At 33.8% G+C, this 15,864-nt stretch overlaps 1 protein-coding gene across 1 annotated transcript in view; it reads left to right on the top strand.

Annotated features, from left to right (window-relative positions):
• Positions 1–6,372: 6,372 nt before the first annotated feature.
• LOC140047243 (short transient receptor potential channel 4-like) overlaps positions 6,373–15,864 on the top strand; it is a 47,426-nt gene continuing 37,934 nt past the window's right edge. Inside the window, exons 1-2 of the mRNA XM_072092143.1 lie at positions 6,373–6,467; positions 10,300–10,550. Of these exons, the coding sequence (XP_071948244.1) occupies positions 6,379–6,467; positions 10,300–10,550 (340 nt within the window). The 5' untranslated portion in view covers positions 6,373–6,378. The remainder of the gene's footprint in view (positions 6,468–10,299; positions 10,551–15,864) is intronic.

Below are 15,864 nucleotides of genomic sequence, written 5' to 3'. Positions count from 1 at the left end.
ACATAAAAAAAAGTGTTACGGTACACTAATATATTGTTTGCATTTATGATTATGGCCGAGGGAGAATTGGACAAGACGTCATTATAGCTACAGGGAAAAGAATGATTGTTGTTACACGTGGAGACAAGAATAACAATGTATCTTGTAACACATCTTCCAAGAAGCAAATTAAAGCACATTACACAGTTCACACTAATGATAGCACGAGTAAATGAATGTATTGCGTCAACATGATAACGTATCCGGGAAGATTCAAGCGTATGGCAAGATTCAGTGGCATGGCAAGATTGAGAAGGCACGTTTCCATTTCACATCTATCGTTTTTCCCTTTCCCGTCTGTTTCATACTTTCCGATATATGGGGTTTCCCTTTCCATCTATCACGTTCTCCTTTCCCATGTGCCGCCCCTTTCCGTCTATCGCGTTCCCCTTTCCATCTATCACGTTCTCCAATTCCCATGTGGCGCCCCTTTTCCGCCTATCGCGTTCCTTTTCCCCATCTATCGCGTTCCATCTTCAGTCTACCGCGTTCCCTTTTCTTTACCCTACGTTTTCGTGTAATGTTTCTCCTTTGTAGGCCTACAGGTGATTGTCCGCTTTAATGTAATTATCACATGAATAATGATGATGCTCATTAATTACGTCATCAATGCATTCGTGAAGCTTCTGGCGCCTGCGTAAAACATGAAGTATGTACTTCTATTATCCGAATGCCACTTGTCCTGATGAGTTGTGAACTGCCGTTTTAAAAAACAACTTAACATAGACCTACATTCACACGATTTTAAACAACCAACGTCACACGCGCATTCTATCATCGTCAGAAATAAAACTTATAGGAATTATGTGGTTTCCTGTGGGTCTTTTTTCATTTTATGAACGTTTAACTTCTAAATATGGCCACGAGTTATTGCAAAATTATAACGTGTTAAATACCCAGAGCTATCGTAAAATAAAAGAAAAATTGAAATTATTTATACATGTTCTTTTCAATTTTAATGGTACGAATAACCGAGAGATTTTCGAGTTATGCGGCCTAAGGCAAACTGTATCTAACGATTCCATTTTAATTTACTGTTTAAACAAATCATTTAACATAACACGCGTAATACTCGCGGTTTTGTTTGAATTTGATAGTTTGACAAAAATAGTGAAGTGATATGAAATCATATTTCATAAATCACATAAAGTTTGATAGTGTAGACAGGACTTTAGGAGTTGTATGGGTTTCTAAAGGGGGGTAATTTATTTTAATAACCTTATTTCGTTTAGTTTATTTTCCACCTATTTAAATGAATTAAAACAAACATACAGTGTATAATATATGGGTGGATGGAGGTCACAGTTAGTTCGTGATCCCCGTATCAGTATATAGCAATGCTACGGAGTATAGATTCTCTAAAAATATATATGTGCAACAACGTTTAAAACAAACAAAAACATAATTATAAAGCAAAATAGGCCTAAACAAATCAATCAGAATTCCGATAAATATAACATCTCTAATTTCCGTTTACATTTTATCAACTGATATACAACTACTGAATGCATCAGAGTGTATGAATTATACATAGTTGTTCATCAAAGAGAGAAAGTATGATACACGTACTGTTTATGAGAAAGAGAAGGTATAATACACGTACTGTTTATGAGAAAGAGAACGCATAATACACGTACTGTTTATCAGAAAGTGAGAGTTGATACACGTACAGTAACTGTTTATCATAAAGAGAATGCATAATACACGTACTGTTTATCAGAAAGTGAGAGTTGATACACGTACAGTAACTGTTTATGAGAAAGAGAACGCATAATACACGTACTGTTTATCAGAAAGTGAGAGTTGATACACGTACAGTAACTGTTTATCATAAAGAGAATGCATAATACACGTACTGTTTATCAGAAAGTGAGAGTTGATACACGTACAGTAACTGTTTATCAGAAAGAGAACGCATAATACACGTACTGTTTATCAGAAAGTGAGAGTTGATACACGTACAGTAACTGTTTATCATAAAGAGAATGCATAATACACGTACTGTTTATCAGAAAGTGAGAGTTGATACACGTACAGTAACTGTTTATCAGAAAGAGAACGCATAATATACGTACTGTTTATCAGAAAGTGAGAGTTGATACACGTACAGTAACTGTTTATCAGAAAGAGAACGCATAATACACGTACTGTTTATCAGAAAGTGAGAGTTGATACACGTACAGTAACTGTTTATCAGAAAGAGAACGCATAATACACGTACTGTTTATCAGAAAGTGAGAGTTGATACACGTACAGTAACTGTTTATCAGAAAGAGAACGCATAATACACGTACTGTTTATCAGAAAGTGAGAGTTGATACACGTACAGTAACTGTTTATCATAAAGAGAATGCATAATACACGTACTGTTTATCAGAAAGTGAGAGTTGATACACGTACAGTAACTGTTTATCATAAAGAGAATGCATAATACACGTACTGTTTATCAGAAAGTGAGAGTTGATACACGTACAGTAACTGTTTATCAGAAAGAGAACGCATAATACACGTACTGTTTATCAGAAAGTGAGAGTTGATACACGTACAGTAACTGTTTATCATAAAGAGAATGCATAATACACGTACTGTTTATCAGAAAGTGAGAGTTGATACACGTACAGTAACTGTTTATCAGAAAGAGAACGCATAATATACGTACTGTTTATCAGAAAGTGAGAGTTGATACACGTACAGTAACTGTTTATCAGAAAGAGAACGCATAATACACGTACTGTTTATCAGAAAGTGAGAGTTGATACACGTACAGTAACTGTTTATCAGAAAGAGAACGCATAATACACGTACTGTTTATCAGAAAGTGAGAGTTGATACACGTACAGTAACTGTTTATCAGAAAGAGAACGCATAATACACGTACTGTTTATCAGAAAGTGAGAGTTGATACACGTACAGTAACTGTTTATCATAAAGAGAATGCATAATATACGTACTGTTTATCAGAAAGTGAGAGTTGATACACGTACAGTAACTGTTTATGAGAAAGAGAACGCATAATACACGTACTGTTTATCAGAAAGTGAGAGTTGATACACGTACAGTAACTGTTTATCATAAAGAGAATGCATAATATACGTACTGTTTATCAGAAAGTGAGAGTTGATACACGTACAGTAACTGTTTATCAGAAAGAGAACGCATAATACACGTACTGTTTATCAGAAAGTGAGAGTTGATACACGTACAGTAACTGTTTATCAGAAAGAGAACGCATAATACACGTACTGTTTATCAGAAAGTGAGAGTTGATACACGTACAGTAACTGTTTATCAGAAAGAGAACGCATAATACACGTACTGTTTATCAGAAAGTGAGAGTTGATACACGTACAGTAACTGTTTATCATAAAGAGAATGCATAATTACACGTACTGTTTATCAGAAAGTGAGAGTTGATACACGTACAGTAACTGTTTATCATAAAGAGAATGCATAATATACGTACTGTTTATCAGAAAGTGAGAGTTGATACACGTACAGTAACTGTTTACCAGAAAGAGAATGCATAATTACACGTACTGTTTATCAGAAAGTGAGAGTTGATACACGTACAGTAACTGTTTATCAGAAAGAGAACGCATAATACACGTACTGTTTATCAGAAAGTGAGAGTTGATACACGTACAGTAACTGTTTATCATAAAGAGAATGCATAATTACACGTACTGTTTATCAGAAAGTGAGAGTTGATACACGTACAGTAACTGTTTATCATAAAGAGAATGCATAATATACGTACTGTTTATCAGAAAGTGAGAGTTGATACACGTACAGTAACTGTTTATCAGAAAGAGAACGCATAATACACGTACTGTTTATCAGAAAGTGAGAGTTGATACACGTACAGTAACTGTTTATCATAAAGAGAATGCATAATATACGTACTGTTTATCAGAAAGTGAGAGTTGATACACGTACAGTAACTGTTTACCAGAAAGAGAATGTATGATACACATATACTATTTATCAGAAAGATCATGTCTAATACACGTACTGTTTATCATCAGAAAAAGAACGTATGATACAAGTACTGTTTATCAGAAAGACTTCATCAGAAGGAGAATGTATTATACACGTAGTTCAACAGAAAGATTTCATCAGAAGTAGAATGTATGATACACGTAGTTGTTCATCAGAAAGACTTCATCAGAAAAAGAAGGTATGATACACGTACCTGTAGTTATTCCTTGCTTATTGTAACCAACCCGTATGTTGCATCCAGGCAATACCATAATGTACTTTATTCATAAATATTCAACGTGTTTACAAATATTTTTAGCATTGTTAATTCGGAGAATGTATCCTTGGTGGTTGTGGTAACGTACTTATACACAATAGCTGAACTTATGAACATATAAATACATGTATTATACATTCATCTAGTAATATCAATAATTCATAATGTCATAATTACGGGTACGAGCTAATTTATATTATTACACGTGGTAACAACCTACTTGTAGCATTTTAAATTTTTGTTTATAGACTTTATTTATTTATTTACTAGTATTGATCGGTACTTTTTTATATGAGACGGTCGTTATTGAAAAATTAAAAGATTTCCAAATAAATTCAAATCAATCAATCAATCGAACGTAATTATATTTTACCTTAATGACGTTTCATTGATAACCTATCGACTTCTCCTCAAGATAAAGTTGGTCTGCTCTCGTTTTATTCTTCTGTAAAGCGTCTAAAAACGCTTTATTGGTTCAAAATATAACTTACCGTAAAACACTTACCGATTTGATTCAAACATTGCTTCTATGTACTTTAAGAGTACATTTTATTAGTTTATAAAGTAAGGAATGCAAATTGCAATTTACTTGTAATTTATTCAAATTTTTAAATCAATTTTATTATACAAAATTATTTTAAAAGTGAACTTGTTTAATAGCAGTTAGGATTTCTTTTATATTCCTTACCATCCATTCATTCAGTTGTAGGCCTACTTAACCTTTTCATAAAAAACAAGTTTGTGTAAATTCTCTCAAGGTTACATCTAAGAGGTTTTTCATCGACAATCTGTCATGAATTCTATATTTTTACAACAAACATATCCTTTACAATAAATTGGTACTCGTATCACATGCCGTATTGGTTTTACCACACGGTAAAAGTTATATTCAATGGGTCTATTGCATTTGCGTTGCTTTTTTTGTTATTTTGAGAATTGTGTAAAATGCAAGACTGGTGACTAGTGCACGTTTACGAAAACCAATCTCCGTAGCCAAAAATTATAGCACTGCCATTTTGATAACCTCCAGCTTTTGAGACTTCAGTAAGCTATATTTTGAAGAATTGTTATTCCTTGAAAGCCTGACTGTCCTTTTTAACTCTGCTCCGCCTCGTTAAATAGGACAGTCAATCTTTCAACTCATGGAAATATCAACTCGTTCATTATTTGTATTCCCGGTATATCCTATGCTTCTAATCTCATCCTGAGCTCATCGTGCTATGCAGTTTGATTACGTAATTGGGTCACATTTCTTCAGTGCGCCAGTAACGCGCGTTCAAATAATGTCAATAATTGTATTGCTTGTAGGCGCGCGTTCAAATGATTACAATGTGCTATACCTTTGTACGCGCGCGCTCGATTGATGACAATAATGGTACGGCTTTTGTACGCGCGCTTTCAAATGATGAATTTAACTGCACGAATGTGTTTTCGTTTTTTTAATGCGCCTGTAAAACAGAAAACAAAATTGGAATGATTAGCTTATTTAGTCAGACGATCGACCTAAGCGTTAAAAGCACAGCATCTATTTGAATTAACTAAAGCATTAGGTGTGATGTACAACCTAACTCAGTCACTTAAGCTAAATAAAATGAATGTTTTAAAAGATGAATGTATTGCGTGTTAAGTGGCATGGCATTACACACTCATTAAGTTATGGTTAAAATTCCATAATCCCAAGGACATATCGAGTTGATTATTGTTAACCTAAAACTCATAGCATGTTTTAAATATAAAATCTTCACTTAAAAATACTAAATTTTCTCCAAACTTATTTTTGGCGATCTTCAGTCCCAGTACGATAATAGATTACACTTTCAACTTAATTAAGTATGCTCAAACAAAACACTATATTTCATGTTATGTATAGTTTATTTGTATTTTTCTTGCATATGGTTTTATCTTAACTGTTTGTATTGTATGGAGTGAGTGCAGAATCTATTATCATTCCTGTTTATTTTTACATTGATGACCGAATAAATAGTATTATTATTACTTAATTAAACATTAAATAGCCTATATTATTTAAACGTTAATATTGTTTGTATTCCAGTCTCAATTTGGTCTAAAAATGTGCTGATGTTATGATAGTATTAAAATACGGTAGAGGATCATCGGAAGGAAAATATCAAGACAGAGCTTTTGGACGGACTTCTTCAAATGACTACAGAAGGTAGGCTATTGTTTCATATAGCAATTATAGTGTGTTGCAGTTTTGAATATAAACCTAGGATGTATAAAGCTTGGTTCCCATTCGTAGACGCAACGCATATGGCGTAGACGCAGACAAACAACCGTTCGAAAAAAACATCGCTTGTTACTGGTTGCTTGTGTTGCGTTCTTATCGAGCAACTAACTACTCATTAATAAATATAACAAAAGGAGGAAAATTGTAATGTTGACACTTGTTCGAACATTTCTTGTAACCCGCAACATTAGCTAGATTAAAGACTTATACTTAATATCAAGGAATATTTGTAATCTCGCTCTTCCTTGTTAATACAAATATTATAATACAGGATGTCTGCATATCATGAAGATTCCTAGTTCAAATCTTGATTTGGGTGGCTTTTTCTCATTTTCATAGATTTTTACAGCTTAGAAATTATGATTTCTTTCCAATATAATCAGTGGGCGGTTCCAATTCCTGTCAAATTATATATATATTATAGTAAAATTAGTCCTAACTAAAAAATATACCTTTTTTCGGAAAGTTCGGCACTTTCCCTATGGCAGTTTTACTTTACCATTTTGATTTTTTACGAGCTTATTTCATTTGTATCTTTATTGATATCCAGCCACTGCATTGTCATTTTGTACTTCCATTGAGATCCAGCCACTGATACCCACAGCATTGTCATTTTGTATCTCCATTGAGATCCAGCCACTGATACCCACAGCATTGTCATTTTGTACTTCCATTGAGATCCAGCCACTGATACCCACAGCATTGTCATTTTGTATGTCTCGATATCCAGCCACTGATACCCACAGCATTGTCATTTTGTACTTCCATTGAGATCCAGCCACTGATACCCACAGCATTGTCATTTTGTATCTCCATTGAGATCCAGCCACTGATACCCACAGCATTGTCATTTTGTACTTCCATTGAGATCCAGCCACTGATACCCACAGCATTGTCATTTTTTCATTGCTTATTTTATTTGTATCTTCATTGAGATCCAGCCACTGATACCCACAGCATTGTCATTTTTTCATTGCTTATTTTATTTCGTATCTTCGTTGATATCCAGCCACTGATACCACAGAAACAACAGCAGAAACAAATCCGCCACTTACAGCTTGGTTTAACATATACAATACAATTACAACAACTCAGAAATACTTAAATTACAATTATTATATTACATAAGAGTACAATGTATCATAATTAGATATTCGTAATTACATATATTCCTCCTCGTTGAATTTTCTTATAAAGCACCGATTTGATCTCATTGATCTCTCTACAATATTAATCAAATATTAATTTGAAAATCGAGCCATTAATATTGTATTTGAAAGAATAACTCCTCGGTAGTTACTTGGTAATTTATAGATATTAATAAACTCAATTCGTCTAAGTGACGTTTAATGAAATAATGATCAAAGGAGGTAGAAAACCATTATTTAAATTACCTTAATTATAATAACTTTCATATTTACGCTTGTTAAACATTAAGACGTTAATTTTACGCTGATTATCACGTTCGATTTTATAAGCGAATATCTACCATTGTCTTTTGTTGGAAATTACTATTAGACCTATTTCATTGAAATGTGAATTGTATTTTGTGTTAATTCGATTGTTTTCGGTGCGGTAACTTCAATTACCATGGAATATTAATTTGGACCTATTTCAAATTAGCTTATTCTAAGCCCAGATTTCCATAAAATTTTTCCCCCAGTTTAATCTATATAATTATAACGTTTAAACATAATAAAACCAAGAAAGGGTGACATTTTAAATATATAAATGTGATTTACAACATGCACGTCAACAAAAGCAAATTCATGCAAGTTAATGCGTGATTTTGCATCATTATCCGTTACGCTACGTCAAACTCGTTTGTAGAATGTAGGTATATATACAATATTTTGCAATAACTGTTTCTGATTGTATGTTGTATTCTTGCTCAGAGATAATATTTAATTATTGAACTTATCTAATAATTATTCTAGGGGGGAAATATATTGGAAGTAAACTTCAGATTTTGTAAGCAAAAGGAACAGGCTGAGAATCTATTTATCAGTTCATACTTAAAATTACTAAGTGGTCAAAAGTTCGAGCCCCCTCTATTTGAATTGTAATTACAAAGATAACAATTTTGATTTATTTGTTGTCATATTTTATAACCTGAACTTCATAAATGGTTAAAAATTATCGGATTTGAATGATAAAATTATCATTTTTTTTTCAAACGGAATCGATTAATCCCGGGAAGAGTGAAAATAGTAATTTCAATCTTCCCTGGGTTCAACAACCTTTTTACAGGGATGAATCTTTATCGTTTATTATTTATTATCGGTTAATTATCGATTGAATTTGTAGCTGGCGCAACATGGCGTAAGTGGGAACCAAGAGCATTCGAACAATGACATATCTTATACTGCAGTTGCTGCAGTAACTACATTTTCTTACTGCGTTATATAATGATTTTTAGTTTCAATATAGACTGAGACAGTCATAATGAATATCTTGCGAAATGATTGCAAAAACTGGTCAAAGATTTTAAAAAATTTAGTTACTGCAGCAACTGTATTAGAATAATTGTCCCATGGTCCTTTACTTAGTTATCATGTGGCATGATTTTGTAACATATCTGTGTGGTGGGTAATACATTACATCAAATATTTCTTTGATCACATTCTACAGTGCGTTAAAGGTTTATACATTAATTGACACGTATATCCCGGATATAAAATGAAATGAATTCAAGAAAAAAAAATCCCAAAGGCGCTCTTCACGATTCATTAAGTTTATGCTTTTAGTCTGGGGTTTAAAGTAATAACGTCTTTGATTCTGCCGCACCTATTGTTTATTTCTTCGATTCAGAGTCTTTGGTAAATCACGCACTCAATCAAAATAATTCGATAATTAAAGTCTCTAAGAATCAACATTACATTTAAATCTAACTAGGTATGTTAATATTATTAATATTTTACTTATCGACTCTAGAAAAACCTGAATGCAATTAGTCTTTCTTGTGTATTCTTTATTACTGTAGCCGAATAGTTGCAAAACGAGTAAATTAGAGAAATCATTACCGAGTGACGCGTCGACAGTATTGATTAACGCACATGAATACATCTAAAACGCGTGGCATCGATGACGCTATATAAAAGATACATTTTATTTGCTGACGTCAAATTTGAAGGTGTAAAGCATTGGGGGAGGTGATAGTGGACGAATCAATGTAGTACCTCGAAACTCATACGCCTAGTCTATAATGAAACGTATAATAATTGTTATAACATGTTAATGTTAATCGCAATATCTTTCATTTCTTTTAAATATCATTTTATAAATTTAAATGTCTACGTTTTTATATTTCCCCTGGTTACTGTGAACTTATTTTGGCGCTTGCGCAAAGCATTCATCTCCAATCAGCCGTATAATAAATACATCAGTCCCAAGTTTCGAGCTTACTCAAGCGTAGAAAAATGAAACATTACAGCAGAGCCATTAGCTTTCGAGTCTACTTTTTGTGGTATCCATTCGTTAACATTGGATAATAGTGAGACTGCGCAAGAACATTTTGTCAACGAAATCTTTTCATTTTGACGCAGCTTACAAGAGATGGAGTACGTAACCAGGCTTTGTTAAAAGATAAACTTACTGAACAATTAAATACTGGGATTTTTTTTTTTCTTCTTTGGGCTTGATCAGTTGAGAACCTCGTCCTGTTTGGAATAAATCACCGGATATTATTATTGTATCTATTCAATTTCTTATAAATTGAATTTTTCAGAGTTGATATTTTTTATATTTGTTTGTTAAGTTTGGTGAATATGCAGGATTTTATGGATTCCGAGGTTGATGATGCGGTGGAGGCACGGAGTATCAGCTCATGTCCGAGGGTACGCATTATCGACATTGCAGGAATGGAAAAGCTATTTTTAGCCGCGGCTGAGAAAGGGGACAAGAAAGCGATTCTATATGCGTTGGATAATGCTCCTGATTTGAACATCAACTGTGTGGACAGAGAGGGTCGCAGTGCTCTCATCATTGCAATCAACAATGGCAATTCTGGTGAGTACGATATTTTTTTATTTGTAGGCCTAACTAAATCTACCCGCTTATTTGTAAGCATTTGGTGCGTGGATAAAAAAGGTAATGCTTACAAAAGCCCCAATATCGTCTACCATTTATATGTAGGACGTCGTCGTGAACGAACGCGCAATGATCATCGTCAGATAAATCATAATTGATACCGGATTACAGCATACTGCATCCTTTATTTACGACTTTTCGATTCGAAAACCGCGTATTTGTGTTTTGCAATTTGGAACACCATAAAAAAAACATTATGCCTACTTTTAAGGAGAATTGGCAGTTTATTCGCGCACTTATGTGAACAGCGCGCGACTCTTTAAGTGTACTATTTCATTTTTTTAGACACAAACGATGCATGCGATTCATATTCAAGAAACAACGGAATCGTGACTTCATCTTGTATCTGTTGGTCACGCCTGTATGACGGTTTGTCCGATATTGTGTCTACCTTGCCTGTTTTTGTGTTAATTTAACTTGATTGTTTAAATAGGCCAATACAAGTAAAGCTACTCTACTATAATGTTGATTTGAAATTATATTAATAACTGGATTGATTTGCACGTGCCACAACTGAGAGTAGTAACATGATACTAAGAGCAACGTACTATGAATACATCGACACTGCACTATATATTACGGAATGCATATTCTTCAACACATTTTAATGTTAATACAAAATTAATTTAGCTAAATCGTAAAGTGAGACCACGGAGAACACAACATTGATTGTACGCGCGCGTTCAAAAGCTGATACAATATTTCATGACGCGTCAGCTTTCCGCCTCTTTGAAGTGCCAACGACAAGTTTTCTGCTGCAACTTTTTTTTTCTGTTGTCCATTTTACGCGACTGATTTTATCATGACGTAGTTTTCCATTCGTTGCGTTGCTTTTTACATGATTATTAGAAAGCATAATGTACCAAAGGTCTGGCGGTACACTGTAAAATATGAGAAATGCACTGGTACGCACCAAACTTTGTTTAAGGTAGAGGGATGTACCCATATACCTGTTTACATCTAGGTTGGTCCTCATGTTATGCTGTGTATTATTTGTATGACATTTGATAAAATAAATGTTTTTTGAATTAAAACCAGAATTTTTTGAATTTTTTTTAAAGATTGAAATAGATATACTTATGCATACCAATGCTTTATTCCAGTTTTTATTTAAATTTCTTCTTCTAAATTAGATCGCAAACTGATCATGATACTGTAGTCCCATCAGTCATAATTTTCACTTGTTTCTCCAACAATCTTATATTCCTTTTAAGTGCTGAATAATATCCATTAGTATAAATATAGAATGATAAAGTGATTATTTAATGTAATATTTATTTCTCTAACGATAATTTTAATCAGTTAAACTAGTTGTTTGTTAGAAAAAACATAATTTCATCATTTAAAATGAATTCTCTAAGACGATTACTTTGTTAAAGTAGTTACATGAAGGTAGACATATTCCATTAGTAATTTCTATCCAGTTTTTAGTCGCGTGGACGCGACTCTATAGTTCACTATGTCAGTCGGTCTGTCGGTCTGTCGGTCTTTCTGTCGGTCCGGTATCACTATGCGTTTTATCGCTTTCTGACCTTATCTTGATATCAGTTTAATCTAGCTAAGTCAATTTTTCACAGTATATTCCTTATGGCCAGGAATCGATGTGGTTATGTTTCATTACGCAGTCTACGCACGATTTAACGAAATCACGTTTGTAATCATATCTTCACAACCATGAATCACAATTAAATCAAATTTGGTACTCATAAATTTCAGGGCATAAATCATCACTGCGCGTTAAATGTTATATCGCACTCTTTTTGCCCGATTTCTGTTTTCTTGACTTACTTTTCAACTCGAAATTACCTTATACGAGCACGTCAAAAGTGACAGGCTACGCACGTGTAAATTAAAAAAATATAAATGTTTTTAAACATTTCAACATTTTTAAACATGTTCAGTAATTTTGGTCAGTTGGTAGGTTGGTCGGTCGGTCGGTAAACACTAATGAGCACGTGACTGCAGCCATCTATATGGCCTTGTTTTACAACCTTTGTCGTTTTTAAAAACAGCTTTCTTCAACAAATTGCTGTATATTGTTGGACCTGCGTTTTTGATAGACCTACTTTTTGGTAGACATTACATTTCATATGACGTAGCACAGAAACAAATCACATTTAAATAGAGGTTGAATACAATATTACACACAACAACGTTCTTCGATAAATTGCTTTATATTGTTGAACCTGCGTTTTTGGTAGACGTACTTTTCCCATTAAATGTTGTTCTGGTGAAAGATTTAGCACAGAAACAAATCACATCCAAAAAGAGGTTAAATAAAACCAAGAAATTGTTCATAGAAAATGTTATAAAGATTTCTGTATATCTTACAAGAGTTTGTTCATTTTGTTGAATATGGTCCAACATTCAGCAGAATACATCAGGATTCACACGTTAATAAAACTATACATAGATGATAAAGATACCTTGAAATGATTGTGTTCTTAAAACGAACAAAACGAAGCGTCAGTCACGTCCTGTGTATATTACAATTATTCATTCCTCTTTATTCATTCACTCTGAATTACAATTACATTAAAAACACGTCTTCCTGAATATTTTACATGTCAAATGAACTAGAAAAGAAATAAAATATTTAAATTCAGAATTAGTATACGCTTTGCTATTGAGTTTATCTTGTTCGGCCTTCAGTACACGATGTTAGAGAGCTTTAGACGACAGACGATCAACTTTGACCTACGCAGTGTGTAGTCGGTTGTCGCCTGGGCCTAAAACCCGCCAAAACTGTGTCGAGGAATCAAATCTTAACTTCACCGCATGCGTACAATGAATTTTGATTTTGAGTCCTACAGTTAGTAGGTCGTCGATAGTTTCAATCAAAAGCTTACAATTACGGATTCCGGAATTCCCACCATAAATAAACATAATTAAATGTCACTCTTTGAATTATTTGGTTGTTTTTGTTTTTTTTGTTACTTTTTGTTTTTGTTCCCATTGTTACCAAAACATAGTTCGGCAAATTGTGCTTGAGTTGACTAAAAGTCAGTCAGCTAGATTATAAAGTTGATTGAACTGGGTGTGAGGTCGTCCATAATTCCCATCGTCTGCAGCTTTCTCACTTCCCGTTCTCTCAACACCAAGTTTGCTGGGATTTTGTCATCTTCAAAGTCACTGACTTGTGGTGTCCCACAGGGGACATTGCTTGGCCCTGTACTTTTCCTAGTACTTATTAACGATGCTTGTGTTGATTGCTGCAGACGATGGAAATATGTGGATGACCTCACCCTTGGGGAGGTCGTTCGCAAAGGTGATTTGCCTTCCATGCAATTCCTGTTAGATGATCTGAGTGTTTGGTGTTCATCCAATAATATGATACCCAAACCCTCCAAATGCCATATCTTGGTTGTCAATTTTCTTAAGGACAAGTCGGATGATATTATATCGCCTTCTTTTAGTCTGAGTGGTTCCATTTTACAAGTAGTTGATCACATGACGCTTCTTGGTGTAATCATTCAAAATGACCTGAAATGGGAACTTAACACTAATAATATTGTGTCTAGAGCTTCTAGACGTTTATTTTCCTTGTGCATTTTGAAGAAAGCAGGAATCTTAATTAATGATCTGTTGACTGTTTATATGGCGTATATAAGACCTATTTTAGAATATGCTGCCCCTGTTTGGCATGGCGCTATCACTAAGGACATGTCCAAGTCTATTGAAAAGGTACAAAAGAGAGCATTGCGTATCATGCTAGGTAACAACTATTTGTGCTATGATCATGCATTGTCTGTTACTGGTTTACCTACTCTTGTAGAGAGAAGAAACAAACTTGTGTTGTCTTTCGGGGAAGGCTTATTAAAATCCGAGCTGTTTAGAGAAATACTTCCCCCTCTTCATAAGCCAGCTCAGTCTCTCAGAGTCAACCGCTTTCTAGAAGTACCTCATTGTAAAACCAGCAGACTTAGGTCGTCTCCAGTTCCCACCATGGTGGATATAATTAATAGGCACCACTAGCTCTTTTTTAGATATGTAATAAGTGAAGGTTTTAAGGTTTTTTATTCATGTATGTTTTTAATTGTATGGTACGATATCTAATTTTATTAAGATGTTTCTATTTTTATAGCAATTTTAACTAATTTTTAGTCATTTGTAATACATTTCATTTCAGTCCTTGACTGTCGTTTTGTAATATATTTTTATATACCGAATAAATAAATAAAAAAAAAATATTGTTTAAGATGTTTCGTTTGTAAAAGTTTAGATCTTACAATTGCCAATAATCAGATCTTCATTAGGCCTAACTGACTCTTCAATTTTCACCCTCGACGATACTTACTGTAAGTGTAAGATCAACATACAATTGCCTTGTCGTTTATAACGTACGTACGTGTAGGCCTGACATCCATCCGGTAGCGTCTAACATTAACAAAATGTATCAGACTCGAAAATGAAATTATCCAACGTTTTATTGTAAATGAAGTTTTCACTTTATTGTAGGATTTGTACGTTATAAGTAACGATAAATATGATAGTCAAAAGCAAAACAAATTAAGATATAACTATCTTATTGGAAATCCATAATTCATGTCGTGCAATTAACAGCAATGTTCAGAAATATTCAAAATTTGATCCGTAATTTACACGTTGTACGTAAACGGAGTGGACGATTCTAGAGCTTAGTTCAACTGATGATTAAAAATGGCAAAATGTCTTGTAAAGTTCGTGTTAACATTCATAAGGGTGTTTGCTCTAGGGGATATACAGTTGATACTTGTTAACCTTTTTTTATAATGTCCTTTATTTTATATTTTCCGCACGCAAGATTTTCCGCACGCGAGGTTTTCCTCATTGACACAGTAACCCTTTGCCGACTTCGTGTTTTTCATCTATGTTTAGTACAATAGAGCTACCATAACACGTTGTACTCGCGTGTATTGTTCGAGTGAATTTCGAAGAATACGTTTCTGGAGTATGCTGATGATGTTCCATAGAATGTAGCCTACAGTAAGCACACGCATTATTGACTGTTATGAAAGTTAATTCAATTCATCAATACAAATCATTATTTTGTCTTTCCTTCTTACTTTTACTTTAAAAATGTAGTAATCGTTGTCTTTATAGAGTTTGTGTAGGCCTATCAGAGAAAAGATCGAGCTTGATAACAAAAAAAAAGTGCGATATGCCTAAATATTGTAGTGACACGCCCAAATGTGGTAGTGATATGACACCATCGTGTCCATATATGGACACATCACATTTTTTTTTCACATAC

This window comes from Antedon mediterranea, chromosome 4 (genome assembly GCF_964355755.1).
Source record: "Antedon mediterranea chromosome 4, ecAntMedi1.1, whole genome shotgun sequence".
In the NCBI taxonomy this organism is placed as follows: domain Eukaryota; kingdom Metazoa; phylum Echinodermata; class Crinoidea; order Comatulida; family Antedonidae; genus Antedon; species Antedon mediterranea.
Note: the sequence above shows the minus strand (reverse complement) of the source record. Positions and strands in the feature narration are given on the sequence as shown.